Source organism: Toxotes jaculatrix, chromosome 15, assembly GCF_017976425.1.
Source record: "Toxotes jaculatrix isolate fToxJac2 chromosome 15, fToxJac2.pri, whole genome shotgun sequence".
In the NCBI taxonomy this organism is placed as follows: domain Eukaryota; kingdom Metazoa; phylum Chordata; class Actinopteri; family Toxotidae; genus Toxotes; species Toxotes jaculatrix.
Genome location: NC_054408.1, coordinates 15,951,419 through 15,970,913, shown reverse-complemented (window position 1 = coordinate 15,970,913; position 19,495 = coordinate 15,951,419). Strand labels below are relative to the sequence as shown.

At 41.1% G+C, this 19,495-nt stretch overlaps 1 protein-coding gene across 3 annotated transcripts in view; it reads left to right on the top strand.

The window, feature by feature from the left end:
* The first annotated feature begins 3,741 nt into the window (after window positions 1-3,741).
* Window positions 3,742-19,495, top strand: part of LOC121194276 (E3 ubiquitin-protein ligase SH3RF3-like) — an 89,429-nt gene continuing 73,675 nt past the window's right edge. For all 3 annotated transcript variants that reach the window (XM_041057051.1, XM_041057050.1, XM_041057049.1), the window contains exon 1: window positions 3,742-4,408. In XM_041057051.1, the coding sequence (XP_040912985.1) occupies window positions 3,995-4,408 (414 nt within the window). In that variant the 5' untranslated portion in view covers window positions 3,742-3,994. The remainder of the gene's footprint in view (window positions 4,409-19,495) is intronic.

Sequence of the window (19,495 nt, the reverse complement as noted above, 5' to 3'; positions counted from 1 at the left end):
CAAATCTGATATTTTTCCTCCTGATACTTAATATTTACCAAATTATCTTTAATGGAAAAGTTTAAATGTAAACTACAGCACATATAAACTTTTTCCTGAATTCCATGATTATGTCAGTAATATAAACATATTTGTACATTATTTATCTTATGTAGATTTTTGTCTGATTTAATGTAACATAGAACCGGTTCATATTATGTTCTTCCCACTGAACTAACAAAAATATTTATGAAAAACTAAAGGTCAGATGCATCACAATGCTGGTAAACAACACCTGCTCAAATGTTTTGGAATTGAAAAGAGTGTTTGTTTTGTTTTACAATAAAAAAGTGTTTTCCCCTGTGTCTTGAGGAACACACACACACACTGTACAAGTGAACCTGCTACAAACTCTATGACCTTGTTAGTACCTCTGCTAGTATCCCCCACATGTACATTGTCTGTGAGAGCACACACTCATCCTCTAACTACTCTTCAACAAGGAAGCAAAGAGCCAGTTGCCATGGTAACTGCCGTGTCAGCTAACCTACTTTTGCATAAACGAAGGACATTGGTCCATGAGAGAGAGGTGTATGGTATAGGTACATGAAGAGGATCCATACATACACACACACACACACATACGCACACACGCACACACGCACACGCACACACCACATTATATTTGGTTGTCTCAGGCAAACAAGATTTAATCTTCCTGCAGAGCAGTCCATGGAAGATCGCTTGTGTTTGCTGAGAAATGATGGGATGAAAGAGAATTATTATTGCTATTATTGATAAAATACCCTATAGATAAACCAGGTTCATATAAAAACAGAATATGATGCAGACGATGTTGAAGCTGCAGTCAGGTCAACACAACTCGACTTTATTTTCATAGCTCATCATAACAAGGACTTCCCAAGGGACAACATTTCATTACAAAATACTCACATTGCAGTAATAAAAACAACCGAGTTTTAGTTTGTTTATGGCAACAGAAAAAAAAAAATGTATTCCAAATTTATATTGCAAAATAGAATACAGAGCATAAAACACTAAAAGCCCACTGGAAACACATAAGAGGCTTAACTTACCTTGCCAAGCCTTAAGGAAACTGGGCATCGCTCACTGACTCTCTACCCTTATGAGGAGAAAAAAAAATTCCAAGATGAAATTTTTGAGGGGGTAAATTAGGAAAACTGTCCCTCATGGGAACCAAATTATGAAAATGTTCATGAAAATTAGATAAGAAAATCTAACACATGAATTTAAAAAAAAGAAGAAAAAAAATGTGGGACTTAAGCTGGCACATCCACAAAACACACTTTTATGTCTAATACAACTGACAATACCAACATGTGGGTGCATTATGCATCACTGAATGAATGAAATATATGGAAAAAGTGTGACATGGCGCACAGCGTACAAATGCATTAGCTATGAGTTCATCATTACAACACTTAACTGAGCTGCTTAACCCTTGTATCTCTAAAAGGCTAGTTTCCATGGCTAATTGGCATGTCTGTTATTTAACAGCATCCACCTTTTGTCTGTTATTGACAACAGTGGGTCCTACAGGGAGCCACGACTATGCTGCTTTAATGGATTGAGGGGGTTTTCATCCAATAATCATTTTTGTTCGCTTCTCCCTGTAGTTTCCTTCTAATTCTGAATCACTGGCTGTGGAGAATTGAATTAAGCAGATGAAACACACTGGGCATGACATGAGTGGGTATGATAAAGAGAGAGAGAGACACTGTGAGTTTGGGCTTGTTGCCAGCACTTGTGGGCTGCTGCGCTAGAGAGGCATTCAAAATCAGGGGTTGACAACAATAACAACACGCACATGTGTTAAGTGGCTGACTTACTGTAGCATTGTGATATTCTGTAGCCACAGGGATTCAAATGCACCAATAAGAAATGGCAGGTTTCTGTAGATGAAATGCGACGGGAGCTTCCTCTCAGAGCTGAGCTGAAAAAGTGCAGTAAGTTACCATTAGTGGTGCAAGAGACTTGACCTTCACTCAATTCTGGAATTGTTAGGAATTGAAACTCCTCTTTCAGGTTTTCCTGGAACTGTATACCACATATGACCTGTGCAAGTACTACAGGGTTAAACTAGTTCAGTCCAGTCACTGTGATTAGACCTTGTCAATGTATGAACCATCTTTCTGTCTCTATAAATACTTACATTCAGAATGTGCATGTGTGTGTTAATAGCAGGAAACTGTCATTATTAAATAAAATAACAAACCAGTACTGTGACTTAGGTATTTTATTGTGAAATGAATAGCGATATACAACAGCTTCAGTGTATAACCAATCAATGCTGTGGCTGCACACCACACTCTCACCCTTCTTCTGTCTCATTCTATGCCTTAGCAGTCCACCCTCTGCTTTTCATCGTGGGTGGTAAATAATGGAACCACCCCCAACCCACCCAGGAAGGCGTCACTATGTGTCACACACACACACACACACTCAGGGACAAACATACACACACACATATGCCTTAATCACTCCCTATCCCTCTGGGCCTGAATGTGAGAGTGGAGCAGGTCTGAACAGGTGGAAAACCCAAAGCAAGTCTGCAGTCATGGCTGAGAGACACCACTCACACACACACATCTTTGTCCTTTATCTGTGTGTCCATCACATAGGACGTGTCAGTGTTTATCCTCAAGGGATACTTGAGAGGAAATGCTGTGGTTTTTACCTTTATCTTGATATTTAACCATCCCACCATTTCTTTGAAAATAGTAAATTACAACATGATGTACACAGAAAATTCAGAGTACTCCAATAACATCCCTATCACATATTATAATGCACTTGATAATACTTTGTAATTGGTTGTATATATTGTTTATGATTATATACTTTATTTTACATGGTTTCACTTGACTACGAGAATTATATAATCCCTTAATACTAAAATAATTGTTTTTTGTATCATATGTTGTTTTTGTTTGCTATCTATATCGCTGATAATTGCAGAGGGTTTTTTTTTTTTAAATTCAAATTCAAAACTAGGGAGATTTTAGTTGTTCAATGCAGAAAAAAAATCAGCTGGTGGCCACTAGGCGTCACCAGAAACCACTATTTCCAAAAGCTCCATGTTTCAGCTGCAAGTTGTTTCTGAGGTTATGAAGAGGATGTGTGTGCCCCTGTCAGGTGAGTATCACAAGGTGAAACACCCCCTCAGTTGATGTTAGTAACAGTTTGATGTGATTTCCGTACACAAAGCGATACTATACTTATGTATGTTTATTTTTCTCACAAAAAGCAAACAACATCAAACAACCTGAAATCTGTTTAGACGCTAACTCTAAAATATTATGGACACACAAACATCAGACTCAGATGAAAACACTGTAAGTCGCAGTTGAAATAGATTTAGGATTTTGTGAACGGACGCGCTAATATTTAGACCTTGTGAGCAGGTGAGATTATACAGCCCCTACCAGCAACCTCTGGCGTTTGTTGGAAAGGTGTTTGACCAGCCCTGTGTTTCTTTCTTTTCTTTTCTTTTTTTTAACTAGTCAGTACAAAGGTGTGAGGAGGAGCGGCTCCGGAGCTGCCTGTCTCTGATGGCTATAACGTCTCTCTCTCTCTCTCTCTCTCTCTCTCTCTCTCTCCAAGCCTGTATCAATCAGTCTCTGGTGCGAGAGCGCGCGCCGCAATTGTTATCGGCGCGCGGATGATGATGATGAGAGCGTGACCTCACCGCTTTCTGCACAGCTGCTGGAGAGAGGGGGGGAGACGCAGAGAGAGAGAGGGTGAGAGAAGGAAAGCGAGACACAGAGACACGCTGGGGGAGTTACAGAGAGGTACGGAACAGCGGACAACGTTCACAACACAGGGGTAACTGCTCGGTGCACGGGGACTCCGTCGCGGGGCGTCCGTCGGCTGCTTCCCGCCGGTCCGCCTCCCAGAATGTTCTGTGCTCCCGGTTCATTTCTACGGTACACGAACCAGTCGCCGCGGCGTCCCCACGGACACTGAAGCCCAGATGCTCACCCTCTCCGCCGACATGGACGAGTCTTCGTCGCTTCTGGATCTGCTGGAGTGCTCGGTGTGCCTGGAGCGCCTGGACACCACGGCCAAGGTGCTGCCGTGCCAGCACACCTTCTGCCGCCGTTGCCTGGAGAACATTGTCAGCTCCCGGAACGAGCTCCGCTGCCCGGAGTGCCGCATCCTGGTGGACTGCGGGGTGGACGACCTGCCGGCAAACATCCTCCTGGTTCGCCTCCTGGACGGTATCAAGCAGCGGCCACAGCGAGGAAGCGGAGGAGGAGTAGGAGCGGGCGGCAGACAGTCCCTGGCCGTGGGCTCGCTGCAGGGATACGCCGCCGGGATATCCGCTTCTCCCCCGGGTAGTGCGATCAGAGAGCTGCCCGTAGCCACCAGGAGCTCCCCAGTTAAGGTTGGTTACTTTCCCACTATCCACGTTATGTGCCAGTATCACGCTCAGTGGAGCGCCAAAACAACCAAACTATGTTCAAATGTTTCCTCGTGTCATGAATCCTTGTTTGTTGACAAAAACACTCACTTTCTAAAACACAACTCAAAACATTTTGCAAATGGCCAGGAGTCCCTTTTCAGCTCGGTATACTCCAGAGAACATACCAACTTCAAGCTTGGTTCTTCCTCTGTACTTCTGCCCAGTGTAGCCGCAGATTGTGGTGGAAGAAGATGATTCTGAGGACAATTGTAGTGACGAATTTGCCCTTTGTTTATCTCCCATGTTTGCTGAAAATGGGGAACAGTGCGATCAGCATGTCGCCTGCATAGATATCCATCTGCTGTACGGTCATATAGATAGCAAATTTACAGACCATGCTCTGAGACACTGTGAGACTGATTACAGCATAGATTGTTTGTTAATTAGGATGAGGAAAAAAAACTTGAGTAGGGTGACAGAGAAAGTGAGAATGAGAAAGCATTGTTTCCCTGTGTCCATATTATTTAATTAAATGGAACAGCAGAGGTGAGTGTGGTTTTGTCATGTTATAGCAAATGACACATATCTATTGACTGATGGATATTGTTGTCTATTGATTGTTTTGCTGAATTATCAGCATCTGTTTCTTCCTAATATGATTCTACTTTGGTATCATAATGAGGTTGTCTTTCCTGTGATGCCACTGAGGGATAATTAAACTGAACTCAGTGAGCGAGAGACAAATAGACAGACTGAGAGGGTCACCTCTCTGTGTTACTGTTGTTGCCATAGTCCTGGTGAAGCCCAGTTGCCCACAGGCTGCAGCAGCGTGAGGTTTCATAACCCAAGCTCAATGGGAGAGGAACTGAGAGCCTTGTTTCCTTGCTGTGCAGTCCGTCCGATGCATTGTTTCATGGCTGCAATGTGAGATCTGCTGAAGAATGTGTCTGCAATGTGCCACTGAGTCACAATATGTGAAATCACCAACACTGTCGTGCCAAAAAATGTTAACATTTTACCTCCAACTAGAATTGCCTCCAAATGCGTAGTTTCACTGATTTCAGATATTTCCTATAATCTTTAGTATTCTGGAGCTGCAATGAGCAATTGTCTTTTCTTCAGTTAACTGACAGATTAAATATTTTTCACAGCATGACTTAACTTTTTAATCTATTTGATGTCAAGCAAAGCGTGGCCTGTCTGCCTACCAGGTGGACAGGTGCTGTAGAAAATTAGTCAAAATGCCAAAAATATGCATTCTCTCTGACCAGCGGCCAAGAAATATTTACAAATATTCAGTACATGATATTAAGCAAAGTAATGCAGGCAGTTCCTCACATCTGAGAAGATGTCAGTAAGATCCTAAAGAAGCACTGGATTTATGTGAAATTGAAAAAATCCCTCAGAGTAGAAATACTAGTCATGACTTCACCCCATTGACACAGTTTTTCTTACATGCTTTTCTTTAAAGAAAGACAAGATTTCCAGACTCATGCCGTAACTTGTTAAGCTGGATATACTGTATTTGTCTAAGGCGAGCTTGTGTTGTGTGTTTTCTGATAAGTTCAATGGGGTTTGCATGAGGGTGGTCGTGGGCAGGTATGTTCATGTTTGCCCTGAGCAGTTTTGGTTTTCTTTAAGTTTAGTGATATCCCCAGTAAGAGGGATGCAATGAATAATCAGGAAGGCGTTGCCATCAGCTTCCACTCCCCCCTTAGTGAGTACAACAAGACTTATCAGGGAAGCTAGCCATTGATTGAATCGGTGGAGCACTTTGGTGTGATGAAGTGCAGCGGCAGTGAGCAGTCACTCATTCGTGGCAATGAACAGGAATCTAAACCTTCAGTGACATTTCCTCTAACATTTAACACCCCACTTCAGTTCACTCAATAAACTGTACTAGTCCCTACAGGGCAATTGTATGTATGGCACATGAAGACACAAAGCACATATAGGAAAGAGACATGCAGAGTTTTAACAACAGAAATATATTTACACATGAAGATATATACTTTTTAAACAGATGCTTACGATAACTTTCTTGTTTACATCTTAACACTGTAAAACATGGAACAGGAATGAATTAAAATGTGACTGTAAATGAATTAATGATGTGTTGACTAATTGATTAATCATCTAATCAATCCAATCGGCTCTGTTCACGTAGTGAAAAATGAAAGTTGTATGAACAGCATGCTTAAAAGAGTTGTAACCCTACAGAAGGGGAATGCCTGCATGTGATTGGACACACACACACACACACACACACACACACACACCACTGTTAGAAGAGATTAATTCTCACTTCTATCACCAGCCCTTGGTCCCAAGGGGGCCTGGAGGAGACTTGGGCAAAGTGACTGCAGGGAATTGCAGAAGTGGTAATGGGTTATAGGTGTGTGTGTGTGTGTGTGTGTCTGTGTTTGTGTGTATGTGTACACATTTAGATGTGCATCCCTGTGCACACAAAGAGCAGTGACACACTTGTGCAGTACCACCACACACACACTTGAAGGAGTCAAACAGGTCAAAGAGAACACTCCACCTCAGGTGTTAAGGGTTGTAGATGAGAATGAACATGTTGCTATGGAAATGGAAGAAGAGGCAAATATGCTGAGTCAGCAGTAAGAACAGCTTTTTTTTCCCCCCTTGCTGTTTGTGCTCTTTGAGCTTATGTTGTCATCCTTTGACCAGCAAGAATTTAACACAGCTGATCATTTTTTTATTATTTTATTCTATTTGATTTTATTTTTTTTGTTTATTTTGCCAATTTCTGTGTGAAATTAACTTCTCGGAAACAGACAATTTGCCAAGACGCAGGAAAGTACAATATCTGCTCAGAATTTCACAGGAATGTTTCATCTTTTATAATCAGTGCTATTTTCTGTGCTGAATGAGTTACTGTGTCAAGAATTCAGCCTTTCTTTATCTCTTGTCTTATTCCTGGTTTTTGACCTTTTACCACAAAGAAGAAATGTTGAGCATGTTAGCATTTGATGACTGTTTGCATCCCTGGCCTCTCAGCTGTTGCTGAAATGAGTCGCCACTTGCTTCACCATTCACAGGCGGCAGTGTGAAGACACATACAGTATGCAATGAAAAGAGGTGTTTCAGCAATTCAACAATGTCACGTAAACTGAAGGATTCATCAGGAATGAATCTCAGTCAGTGATCAGTGTTCTGATCAGTGATGTTCTTTTTTATCCTGTCCTCATTCTGAGTCTTGCCGTAAAACTTGAGCAGAAAGAAAAGCAAAATACAGATTGTTCAAAAACCAACTTTCTGTTCAGCGGATTTAGACTGCAGTAAACAAGCAATTTGTCATACACGACAGGTTATTAAAAGAAAGCAGAGTAAAGTGTGGCACAGTCGAGTGGATCAGTTATTCCTGCTGTTACACTGGTAAATGATGTGATTATTATCCAGGTTATTCCAGGTCTTTAGTAACATCACAGTAGCTGAAGCTGCACACCCCCTGTAGCTATGGGGATTGTTCTTGTTAGTGCTGCCAAGGAGGTTTTGTTTTCAGTCTTGTCTGTCTGTCTGTCTGTCTGTCTGTCTTTCTGTCTGTCTCTGTCTGTCTGTCTGTCTTTCTGTCTGTCTGTCTCTGTCTGTCTGTCTGTTTGTCTGTTTGTTTGTTTGTTTACTGGATATCCCCAGAAGGTTTCATCAGATTTCAGCTAAACTTGGTGGAATGATAGGCCATGGCTCAAAAGTAAAGTTATTAGTTTATAATGTATTTATATGTATTTCTTAACATTGTGGAACAGTTGTTTTCTCATGAAGCACAAATCTGGCATATTATGCAGCCTTAGTGGACGTCTGTGCCCTCTGTGCTTTCTAGTTTGTGTAATTGTGTTCCTGTGTGCACGAGGGGAAAAATGTTCAAAGTAAGCTTTCTTCCTGTTTTAGCTGTCTTTATGCCATATGTCATCCCTGCACATTTCTTGCCAGATCATGGCGTTGGACAAATGGAGCACATAAAGAGCAATATAACTGCAGAAACAATGTACACAGTGATGGTCTCATTTTCCCACAGTACAGTGTGTGTCAAAGCTTATTTTAGAATGGTATACTGAGGGAAATATCCTGCATCCTCAGAACTAACTGAACTGACTGTGGAATGACTAAATCTTCAGACCTTAAGGCACTGATGTGATCACAAAGTTCTCAGCTGTAAGGAAGGTGCAATATTTGAAAACAGGCCAGTGTTCAATATTTATTTTACAAGATGATTCATTTTGGACTGTGCTGAAAGTAGTGTCATATAGTTTGATCATTTTTAATGTGACCGATAGTCCAATATATTCCTCAGAATTGTGCTCTTGTCACATACAGACCACTATGATGGGACATTAGTGCTCTGACAATCAAAACAGAACAGAGCACACAAAACTGTGAACACAAAGATCTTTAACACCATTACATTACAATATTGTGTGTGTATGCCTGTGTGTGAACTGCATTGGACCTTTTTTTTCATAGTAATCAATAAGAAAAAATGTTATCTCAACAGAGAAACATATTTGTGATATTGTGGAAATTTGCCTGCTCGTCCAGTTTCCATCAAAGCGGTGTGTCGCAATGATCCCAACCCTTGATCTTCTCACTTACCTGTATTTACCTGGGAGTTGCTGTGGTGACGCCTGAGGTTGCCATGGCAACATACTGCAGCAATGACGCCACCTGCTTTCATCTCCGGAGTGAGACATTGCTTTGCCCTGTCATTCCCTTGTGTGTGTGTGTGTGTGTGTGTGTGTGTGTGTGTATGTATGTGTGTTTGTGTGCATGTAAGGATTAGGCGGGGGTCTGAAATGGAAACAGCCTGTTACCAATCCCTGTAATGATCCTTTGAACCTGTGTCTTTTGTATTACAGTACACTAGGGGGATGCACGCACACATGCATGCACAGACACACACACACATTCACAAGAGCTAACCTTAACCTGAACTTAATTCTGGCCTTAACTCTAAAGCCAAGTCTTTGGTCCTTTGAAAAAGTAGCTTGTATCTGACCTGAAGATCCTCACTTTCCAAAAATCCTCACTCTAAGCATCTAAAACTTAAACTGGTCCTCACAAATACAAATACAAAAGCACACACACACACACACACACACACACACAGCAACGTCCACAGTCACAGTCACCACATTTCCTGCTCTACATCTCCATTCATGGGTAATCCTTATATCTCCCACAGTCTCACACAGACTGCTGATCTCTGGCAGTAAACAACAGTCTCTCAGTCTTACCTTCACATTACACCCTCACTTCATAAATACTGAAAGAAGGCCCGATACATAGTGTACATGTGGACACACACAAACATACAGCTACACAGACACACAAACGATTCATCTTCTCAGGTGTGACAGTATCTCTCTGGACACATTTCAGTGTGTGTGTGTGTATGTGTGTGTGTGTGTGTGTGTGTGAGTGAGTGAGTGAGTGAGTGAAAGGTCTCTCTCTGCCTTCTCAACCTTTTTCAGCATAGATTGTTTAATGAACGCTTGGACACAGACATCTTTTTTCTCTGTCGAGCCTTATTCATTCTCTCACATCTTCCTCGTGATGTTCTCTGATGTAAATGCGGAGAGAACTTAATTAATTTCAGTGTTACCACATAATGAAGCTTCCCTGCACACACACATACGTGATGCCATTTAAAGAGTGGTTAAAACTATACGACTGTGTTGGTGTGTGCTGGAATGTCTTGGGATTTAATGCTGTTTTGTGCTTCGCGTGTGCACGAGTTTGCTCAGATGTGTGTATGCAAGCTTACGGTATGCATTCTTCTATTTCCATGCTTGTATGTTTGTTTACCAGTTATATTTTTCTCTAGTAGACACAAGGCACAATCGGATTTTCAATGGTTTGCGATGGAGCTGCCCACAGCCAGTATTGGAAATCTTGCAGTTTAAACCCATTTCATGCCAAGATGCACTGTGTTAACGTTTCCTCCAGAATTTTATTCTCTGAAACTGCACTTATAGATTTTTTTACTCTCCTTTGAAATACAGTGATACTAAAATACAAGAATAATCTAATCAAAATGTCAATATATTAACTGGTATCAAGTGTTATTTATGCAGCAAACTGGAGATGACAACAACAACTGTGTGGTCCAATAATGATTTTCAGTGAAAAGTTATTTTGTGGTGAAACTGTAAATTAAAGAATATGCATCTTTCTAGTGGTAGTTGTTTGATAGGCATGTTGATCTTGACTGGGAAAAAAAATACAGTTTTGGCTATCATGTAGGTGTACTGATCTGGTATTTCCAAAAGGAGTGAGCACCCTCCCCTTTAGCAGAATCCCATTCACCCATGCCAAACTTGTGCTGTCTGTCCCTAGCATGTATTTTCTTACATAACAGTGTTGCCCTAATTATTTCTGTCTAAGTTGCCCTGAATCTGGGTGATGTCATCTCACATCAGTCTCATCCTTGGCCCTGCCGTCACCCTGCTTATAGGGGAATGGAGGTGGACCAAGGTGGTTTACACGATGGGTTGGATTGAAGGGTGGAGGCGGTTGAGGGCAGTTTATAGCCTGGGTGATGGTGTAATGAGTGTGTGTGTGTGTGTGTGTGTTGTTTAGTTTGGGGGGTGAATGTGTAATGGGTGTTAAAGCCTAAACAAGCTTTGGAGCTTGACTGCTATTCCCACGGGTGTGTGGGTAGAATCCCATCAATCCCATCCCCCAGTTTCACAAATACACACTGGGCATGCACACACATACACATTAGGTTAAGGGTTAACCCCCCTCACTTCTGGTGCTATTGTTACTATGGAGATGAGGGTGAGATGTCACTAGTCACTGGTCAAGCCAATACCTTTCAGACAGAGAATTGGCGCCTTATTTTAAAGTTGAAGTTGTCGTGCAGATATTTTGACACATTTTAAGGAGAATTTTAAAATTGTGGAGAATAAAAATTCATGACCAAATTTAAGCCAGTGAATGCAATGTATAAAACTTCTTCTCCTCATTACGAGCCAAAGGATGAAGCCCAGCGGTAGAAATAGCTTCACACTATAGCTCACAAATGTTACCACCATCTTTTTAGGTAAGCAGGACAACAAGGGAAAGCAATTATGCATGCCATGTTGTGTAAAGCAACAACTTCATAATTAGTGCGCCATCTAGAATCTTGTCCGACGTGGGAGTGCTACTTCCTGGTGAGAAAGTCACAGCTTCTGTACTGGCATCGCATTACATGGTTTCTGGCTAATGAAAGCAGAATTCAGACCAAACCAGAGTTACCTCCTGCTGCCATCTGGGACTTTCAATGTGTAAAATTATCCCCGAGCAGCTTAAAGCAGTCTTCTGCAATGTAGGAAAAGTGTTACGAGTCATAGCTTGTGACTGCGGGTAGTTTTACTTTGGTGTTAAGACTCTTCTGACTCTTCCAGGAGCATGAAACATAATGTGTGTGTCTGTTGCACTAAGGGATGAGGTTCCACTGGTGATGTGCTTGAAGAAGTGGAACGGTTCTCTTGGGGGAAGAGATTCATGGAAACGCACTGTGGTTTCTCCAGGTGTCAGACAGTACCATATGTGTGTATGTATGCCTGTGTGCAAATACATTTCACTTCCTTCCTGTTTCGCTGCGAAAATGCCTCCTCCACCTCCACCTTCACCTCCCCCTCCTCATCTTTCTCTCTTATGGAGAGATGCTGAAATGCACCCACCACCCACTTTAGACTTGGCAGGAAACAGAGTCTTGGCTAGAGTAGAGAAGAGAGATCAGTGTGTGCACACACACACACACACTAACAGACACATACACTCATACACATACACACACATCTGAAGAGAATTTGGAAACATGGCAGCAAATACAGGTCGTCCTCTTCATCGACCTGCTGTTCATTCTCACAGCTCTCAACTTCAATTCATCACCAGCAGTGTTTATAGATCTTTGTGAACTCATTCTTTTCCCCGCTGTTTTTTATTTTGCCCACAGGACTGATTGAACTTTGAGGTAGTTCAGTCCCTCCCTAAATGAAATGTGTAAAGTTGGCTTTTTGGCAGATTGAATGTCTTGGAGTTTAACTATTCCTTTGACTAAGTTTAGAAAAGGGGGGCACAAAAGACAGCAAAAATAAAACATCAAGACAAAGTGAGCTAATACTGTTTCTAATCTTGAAAACATTAGAAAGTGTTTTTGAATCAGTAATAAATACAACGTGTAATAGTCTTGTGTTGAATTACACTTAATATGATACAACACAAAAATACCAAGCATATATAACATCTACTCTAGGATTAGCGTAGTGATACCATGAGGCCACAATACTTTCAAGGATTTAAAGGTCACCATAAATTCATCACAGATAGTATCACACCGAACAAATTGTGACTGAGGATAAATGTGATATTCCTCTGAAATGTGTGCTGCATGCATATGAAATTTTGGGGGTCAGATAAGAACATTTCAGGTTATTTCGGGACACACTCTGATCCACAGTGTTCATGGCTGCAGTACAACTGTGATCAGCTTTCCACTCTGACGTCTGTGTCCAAACATCCACTCCTGGCTCTGCGTGTGTGTGTGTGTGTGTGTGTGTGCATGTGCGTGTAAGTGTGTTTTGAGTATGCATAAATACTGTGTGTGCATATTTGAATTGGCGTACGCATGCGTATGTGGTGTTTGGTGGTGGTTTGTGTGTGTACTATGCATACAGTATGTGTATAAATCATGTGTATGTGTGTGTTGTTTGGCTGCTTTTTGTTTTTATGCATAGTTTCTCAACCTTTTGTAATACTGGACTTGTAGAATGAGGTTTGTGTGTGTGTGAGATGTGTGTAGCTGGCCATGGTAGTGTGTTATGAGGAAAGGGAGTGTGCAGGGAAAGTTGGAAGGAAAACGCAAAAGCCTAGTGGCAGTTATGTAGTGATTTTTTGGCTTCGAGTCTGGTGTGTGTGTGTGTGTGTGTGTGTGTGTGTGTGTGTGTGTGTGTGTGTGTGTGTGTGTGTGTGTGTGTGTGTATGTGTGTGTGTGTGTATTTGTATGTGTGTGTGTGTATGTGTGTGTGTATGTGTGTGTGTGTGTGTGTGCATAAGAGTGATTTGGTGGTTTTCTCCCTCCAGGACAGAGATTATGTAAGCAGTGAGAGAAGTAGTGAGGTCAAATACCATCCTCCCTCTGGCTGTGTTCTGTTTAGACTGGGAACAGTGGGAACACTGGTGCAGTCAAACTGCTCTTAAATGTAAAAAGCTTCACATTCTCCAGAGACACTGTCACTGTCTCAGGTACTGGATATTGCACAGCCACTAAAACTTTTGACCTGTTCGTTCTTGCTTTTAAGTGTCACTCTTTGAAGAGAGAGGTGGAGAGGAAGAAAGGGAGAGAGGATGAGACATATCAACAGAGACATGTTACCATGGCAACATGGACAGACCAGTCTGGAGCTCAAATCTCCACGATTTCACAAACTATTATATAAATCCGTCTGTCTTGCTGAAAAGAGGTAGGGGTTGGTTTTTGGAAAAATGTTTGTGCTTGTCGCAGTGAAGGATTCGTGAGATATTGTATTCCAGATAAAGAAATTTGATGAAATTATATGGAAATATCTGGAAAATTTGGAAAACGGGTAAGTAGTATAGTATGCATTGTAAAGGGTATTAGCAGCTGCCAGTGTCCTTGGCGGTGGTCTTGTTTGTTTACAGCAATTGCAACCAAATATGACACTTAATGTGATAATGACTAGTAAGTGTTAAGCCTGCGTGACATAAAATTTCAGTAGTTAGAGATCAGTGGTAGAAAATTTGAACTACAAGCAGTAATATGCAATTACACACAAAGAAACCAAAAGGCAGAAAGCAGCCGAACATCTAACATTAATGAGTCTCAGTTACTCGGAGTGTACTTTGTGAATTTTTCTCTTAAAGAACATTTTCACACTTGCTATGTTACCAGCCACTTTGACAATTTCACTGCCATTCTTGTTTGGAGACTGCTTGGTATTTACTTTTTCAGAGAACCTGTAAGAGCCTACATGTACCAGGAGGCAAGAGGGTATGTGTGAGCTTCTCAGTGGGACACGATGACCTGGATGAATGAGAACTTGCATAGACATTTCTCATGGGGATACTCTGAAAAGCAGTCCAGGCTGAGGAGAAGGTGTGTTTACCAGGCTGTTACTGTAAGGTGCTAATCACCACCTACCTATAACACTTTATAGTCAACAGCATTATGTGTACTGTATACATTACATGTGCCAGTACAATACACAACTGTCTTTGCCAACAGTGGGAAATGGAAGCAGTTATACTAGCATTATTGGCTGCAGGTGCCTCAGTCTTCACCATTGTGAACCTCTGATTCTCTTTGTTGCATTTTATCAGATATGACTTATGACTGGACAAAAATCAGTAGTATTATGTACTGATTTTGGTGGATTTGTATCAGAATGATGTGACCAACTGTGTCATCCTTTTAGAAAATAATGTTTTCCAGTTAATGATTTAAAGCAAATTGAAATTTAAAGTTAACTAAATTAGTTCTTCAGGGCTTTCTTTTATGTTTGTTGTAGTGCATGTTGTTGTAGTATATATCAATCTCAGAAAAACCTTCTCATTTATCATGTAAACCAGATTACAAACAGAACATCTGGAGGCATTTTGGACTTTATAACTGTGCTACCACATCAGTCATATCAAGTTCCTTTAAGGTTCAATTTATGACAATTTCTGGGAGTGGAAAATGTCCAACCTTGATTCATAGACATTCTTTGAGTAAACAGCCAATTTAGGGCCTTATAGTTTGTACGGGTGGGTTGCTTTGCAGTCTCATTTAGTCATTTAATCTCAGAAAATGACTTTGGCAGCACTGTTCTCACAGCATTACCTAAATAATGTCGGTGAAGTAACTAATTTCCAGTTTGCAAAAAGAGTATTGATGGAAATTAAACAAACACCACTTTATCAACTCATTCAGCCTGGTCATGTTTTTTTAAGCAACTATTTTATACGGATGAAAGGTTGAGTCATGTTAAGCTGAAGGAGCACGCAGAATTGACCAAGCCACAGAAAATAACTGTTCTCTCTTTTATATGAGCAACGCCATTGTTTGGGTTTATCTGTCCACAGGAAGGCATATGTGTCTGTGTGTGGATGTGGGTGTTTGTCAGTGGCTCTGTCCCCTGTCCTGTGTGAGCACAGTTGTGTACTGTTGTTCAGGGGTGTGTGTGCATGTGTGTGTGATGAAACTTTAGGTCCATCATCTCCACTCCCCACCTCATTTCCAGGGGACAGATAGAGATGTCACACTTATTATTCTGTAAATCTCAGCTGGAATCAATCTCACACACCTTTCTTCCCTCCATCATCTGTCTTCCTCCTATTTTTCCCCTTTTTTTTGTCTCACACACTGGCAACATGAATGATATACAGGCCAAAAAGTTGTCTTTATCAGTACCCTCAATATACTGTATATATCTATAAAGGATGACTGTCTGATGATATATGATGTTGTTATGATACATCATAATATCTGTGCAAGTAGAGAGGAAAGTAGACAATGAAAAAGCAAAATCATATTAAATGCATTGTAAACTGTATCATTGCTCAGATCAAACTACCCTTAAAAGGCTAAAGACTGACCTGCCACAAAGATGACCTGCTGAGAGTTCAACCACCTTCTGATGAAAGGAAGATGCAGATAATTACACTTTTCAGATAGTCCAGAGGAAGAAAATGCAAAATAGCAAATTACTACAAACATAACACCATGACTACAACTATCAAACATCTAACAAGAGAAGGTGTTAAAAATGTTTAGCCAGTGAATGGATAATGGATCGTTTTATTTAACTGGCACAAATGTCCTCAGTGTCTTGCTCTGCTGCTGTGCATCACTGTCATCTCTTTCATGTTTCTCCTTTCTCTGCTTCCTCTCTTTCAACACGCTCGTCTCTGAGTCTTTGAGTGATGTTTGTCTGCTCACAGAGGGACTTCCAGTGAGCGATTGCAGCCACTTCTCCACTCAGCTCTCCATTCATTCTCTTCATCTGTCCTCAGATACTTGGCGGAGGCCCAGACTCATCTCATGCTTCCTTTGCCTAGTTCTGCCAGCTCTATTAAAACACCATAGGTCACCATGCTGTTCTCTGACACAGGCTGCATATCGCTGCCATCGGGAAACCTCATAGTATGTCCAATATCAGTCTTTTGTAGAAACTGGGAAAAACAATCTACTTGTTTTTGACTGTCATTATTATCTTTTAATCTGAAAATGCCAGACAGTTTTGTCAGAACTGGCACTGGATACTTTCATTTCCTCTTTGTCACCTTCACAATGACTGTGATTATAAATCATGACTCAGTTTGCTCTAATTTTGTTGTTACTTTTAAAGCATTTTCTTTTACTGTTGTACCCACCTGACTTTCTGAAGCTTGAAAGTTAATAAGTAAGGAAGTTAAGTAAGTTAATGCAGATGTGGCTGAATGGTGGTTATGTAAAATCAGATCGCATACAACATCAAAGCTTTGATCTTAACAGAGATTATTCTCCATTATTATTATTACAATGACAGCTTCTGTTATCTGTCTCTTGTATGATACTCTATCCAAGCAGAGGCTACGTGTGACTGATAGGAAGAATCAATCAGTATCAAATCCCTACACAGACATAGATAACAGCCATACACAGAGGATCAGAGAGAGTGTGTGTGTGTGTGTGTGCGTGTGTGTGCGTGCGCTTCTTTTCCTCGTTGACGTTTTTTTTTTCAACTTCAATTTGGAGGTTGTAGGAAATATTTTTTTTATCTTCTTTTCACCACCACCAAGAGTCATAGTAATACTTACTCCAGTATCCATTTCAAATGCGAAAAGTAAACATTGTAAAAACATCTTTGAACACATGAAACTGTCAGTTTTGTTATTGACACAAAATGTTGAGACTTCAGCTATGAGAAAGCCATTTTGTTTAAACTCTAGACTCATAAATTTAATTTGCTACAGACCATCCTGAGTTGTAAAGTGTGCCGTCATGGCCTAGTTCCACCATCATGTCATCATGTCCCAGAACTGTTGGTCTCAGGCAATCAAGACTAAAACTAGGCTGAAACTGAGAGCAGCACCGAACAGAAATTTTATGTGGATCATCACAGTTTTCTTTTTTTTTTTTTCAGTCTTCAAAGAGGCTGGCGATGGTTGTGATGGCAGCATTAATCAACTGGGTGGAAATGTGCTGGAGAGCCACAGGAGATACTGGCACTGTAGTAAAACTGGGACAGTGTCAGACCCTGCAGCCATGGCTTTCCCTTTTCCTCTCTGAAAACACATTCTTTCATACATTAACCCCATTTCTCTCTTCATCAACACACTCCGCTTTTCTGTCTCGCCCTCCTTCATGCTTTCTTTTCGATTTTTCCGCAGTCTCCCTAGTATCACAGCTTTGTTCAGTTCCTTTGTGCTGCTTGGTAATGACAAGAAGGAAAACTATGCTGTTAAAGTGATAAATAATGGCAGGTAATATTAACAGATCCCTGGGAGTGCATTAAAAATCAATGGATGTCAGTGCTATAGGAGGAAGGGGAGCTACAACTGCAGAAGCAGTTCTGAGACCAGTTTTGCAAGCTGTCAGCTGGAAGGTGACACTCTGGAAGACAATGAACACAATCCTGAATTTAGATTTAAGATCAGTGTTTCACTCTGTACAACAATTGTTGTGTGTGTGTATGTGTGTATGTATGTGTATTTAACCCACTGCTGTGGTTACTTGCAGCACCAGGCTGTTGGAAAACAACCACACAAATGTACTAGACTTTAACGTTCATTTTATTTGACTGAATTATTTGTAACTGCTAATTGAAATCACGGTGACATTTAGTCTTTCAGTAAGTCTAGAAATGTGAATAAAAGAGACATTCTCTGTCGTTAGCAATGCGCTGTTCTATATTTTATCCTGCAACACTGCACTTTCCAGGGGAGTCTCCTCTCAAGAGAAGCTCTTCTCCACCCTCCATTACCAAACTGCCAGTAAATCGTGGTGGGAGAGCGCTGCTCTTAGAGGGAAGGAGATGAGCTGATGTGACCGTTGGCGTTACCCAACACCAGACTGTAACACACACAAAGAATAATGTGATAATGCCATCTTGTTTTATCACTCTACACACCAGCAGCCAGGAAACCACAAGCTGTCGAACATTAACCACTGTGCTCCTTGATTCACGAAAGTGGCACCTCAGATGTTACACTTTCGAACCAAAATGACTGTTCCACACGAGAAAACTTTGTCTCTTTCAGCTGTTTTATCACACAGTAGCGTAGCTTTGACAAAAATAAACCCAGACATGATGCATGCTTAATTGGCTGTAATGCACTATTTTGCTTTGAAACTCTAAGCTGAGTGATGCTGCTCCTGAAGCTGCTGAAGCTCCTGTAAAAGCATGACATGTTGTTTGTGAAAACTGTTATTCCTACACAAACTTCTTGACTGAAAATCTGCATTTTTTTTTCTTTTCTGAACACCCCCTAACAGATATTCTTAGTATACGCTTGGAAGAGTGACTGCTGGGACAAAGAAAAATGACAATATTTTGGATGGTTTAACAATAGTACCAGTCTTAGAGTCTCGCTGGCAACTTTTATTCTCATAGTTTCATACTTGGAGGAAGAGACACTGCTTAATCTCTCCCAGGCTCATTTTTAAATTTTTTATTTTGAGCACAGGATGTTTTGCTGTGGTGGTTTTGCTGCGGCAATCTAAATTTAAGCTGTGATGCACCACCTCCTCCTCCGCCTCCTGCATGGTCGTCATCCTGTGCTCTGCAACAGGTGTCCAGCCTTTGACAGCTGGTGGACAGCACCTGCTGTGGCATCATTGGTTGGTGTGTGCTCAGAAGTGCAACATGTATGAAAATTTCACCCATTATAGAGAGCAGCCTAGCAGTAGTTCTGTCTCCTTTTAGGATTCAGTGCAGAGATGCGTGAGTTGAAGTACACATAAAGATGACTGGTGTTGGAATACTAAATTAAAATATATCTTTAGAAGTGATTAAAAAAAAGTAAACATACTGTACAATAGCAACTATCCTCTGCAATTGTGTAGACTCTCCAGTT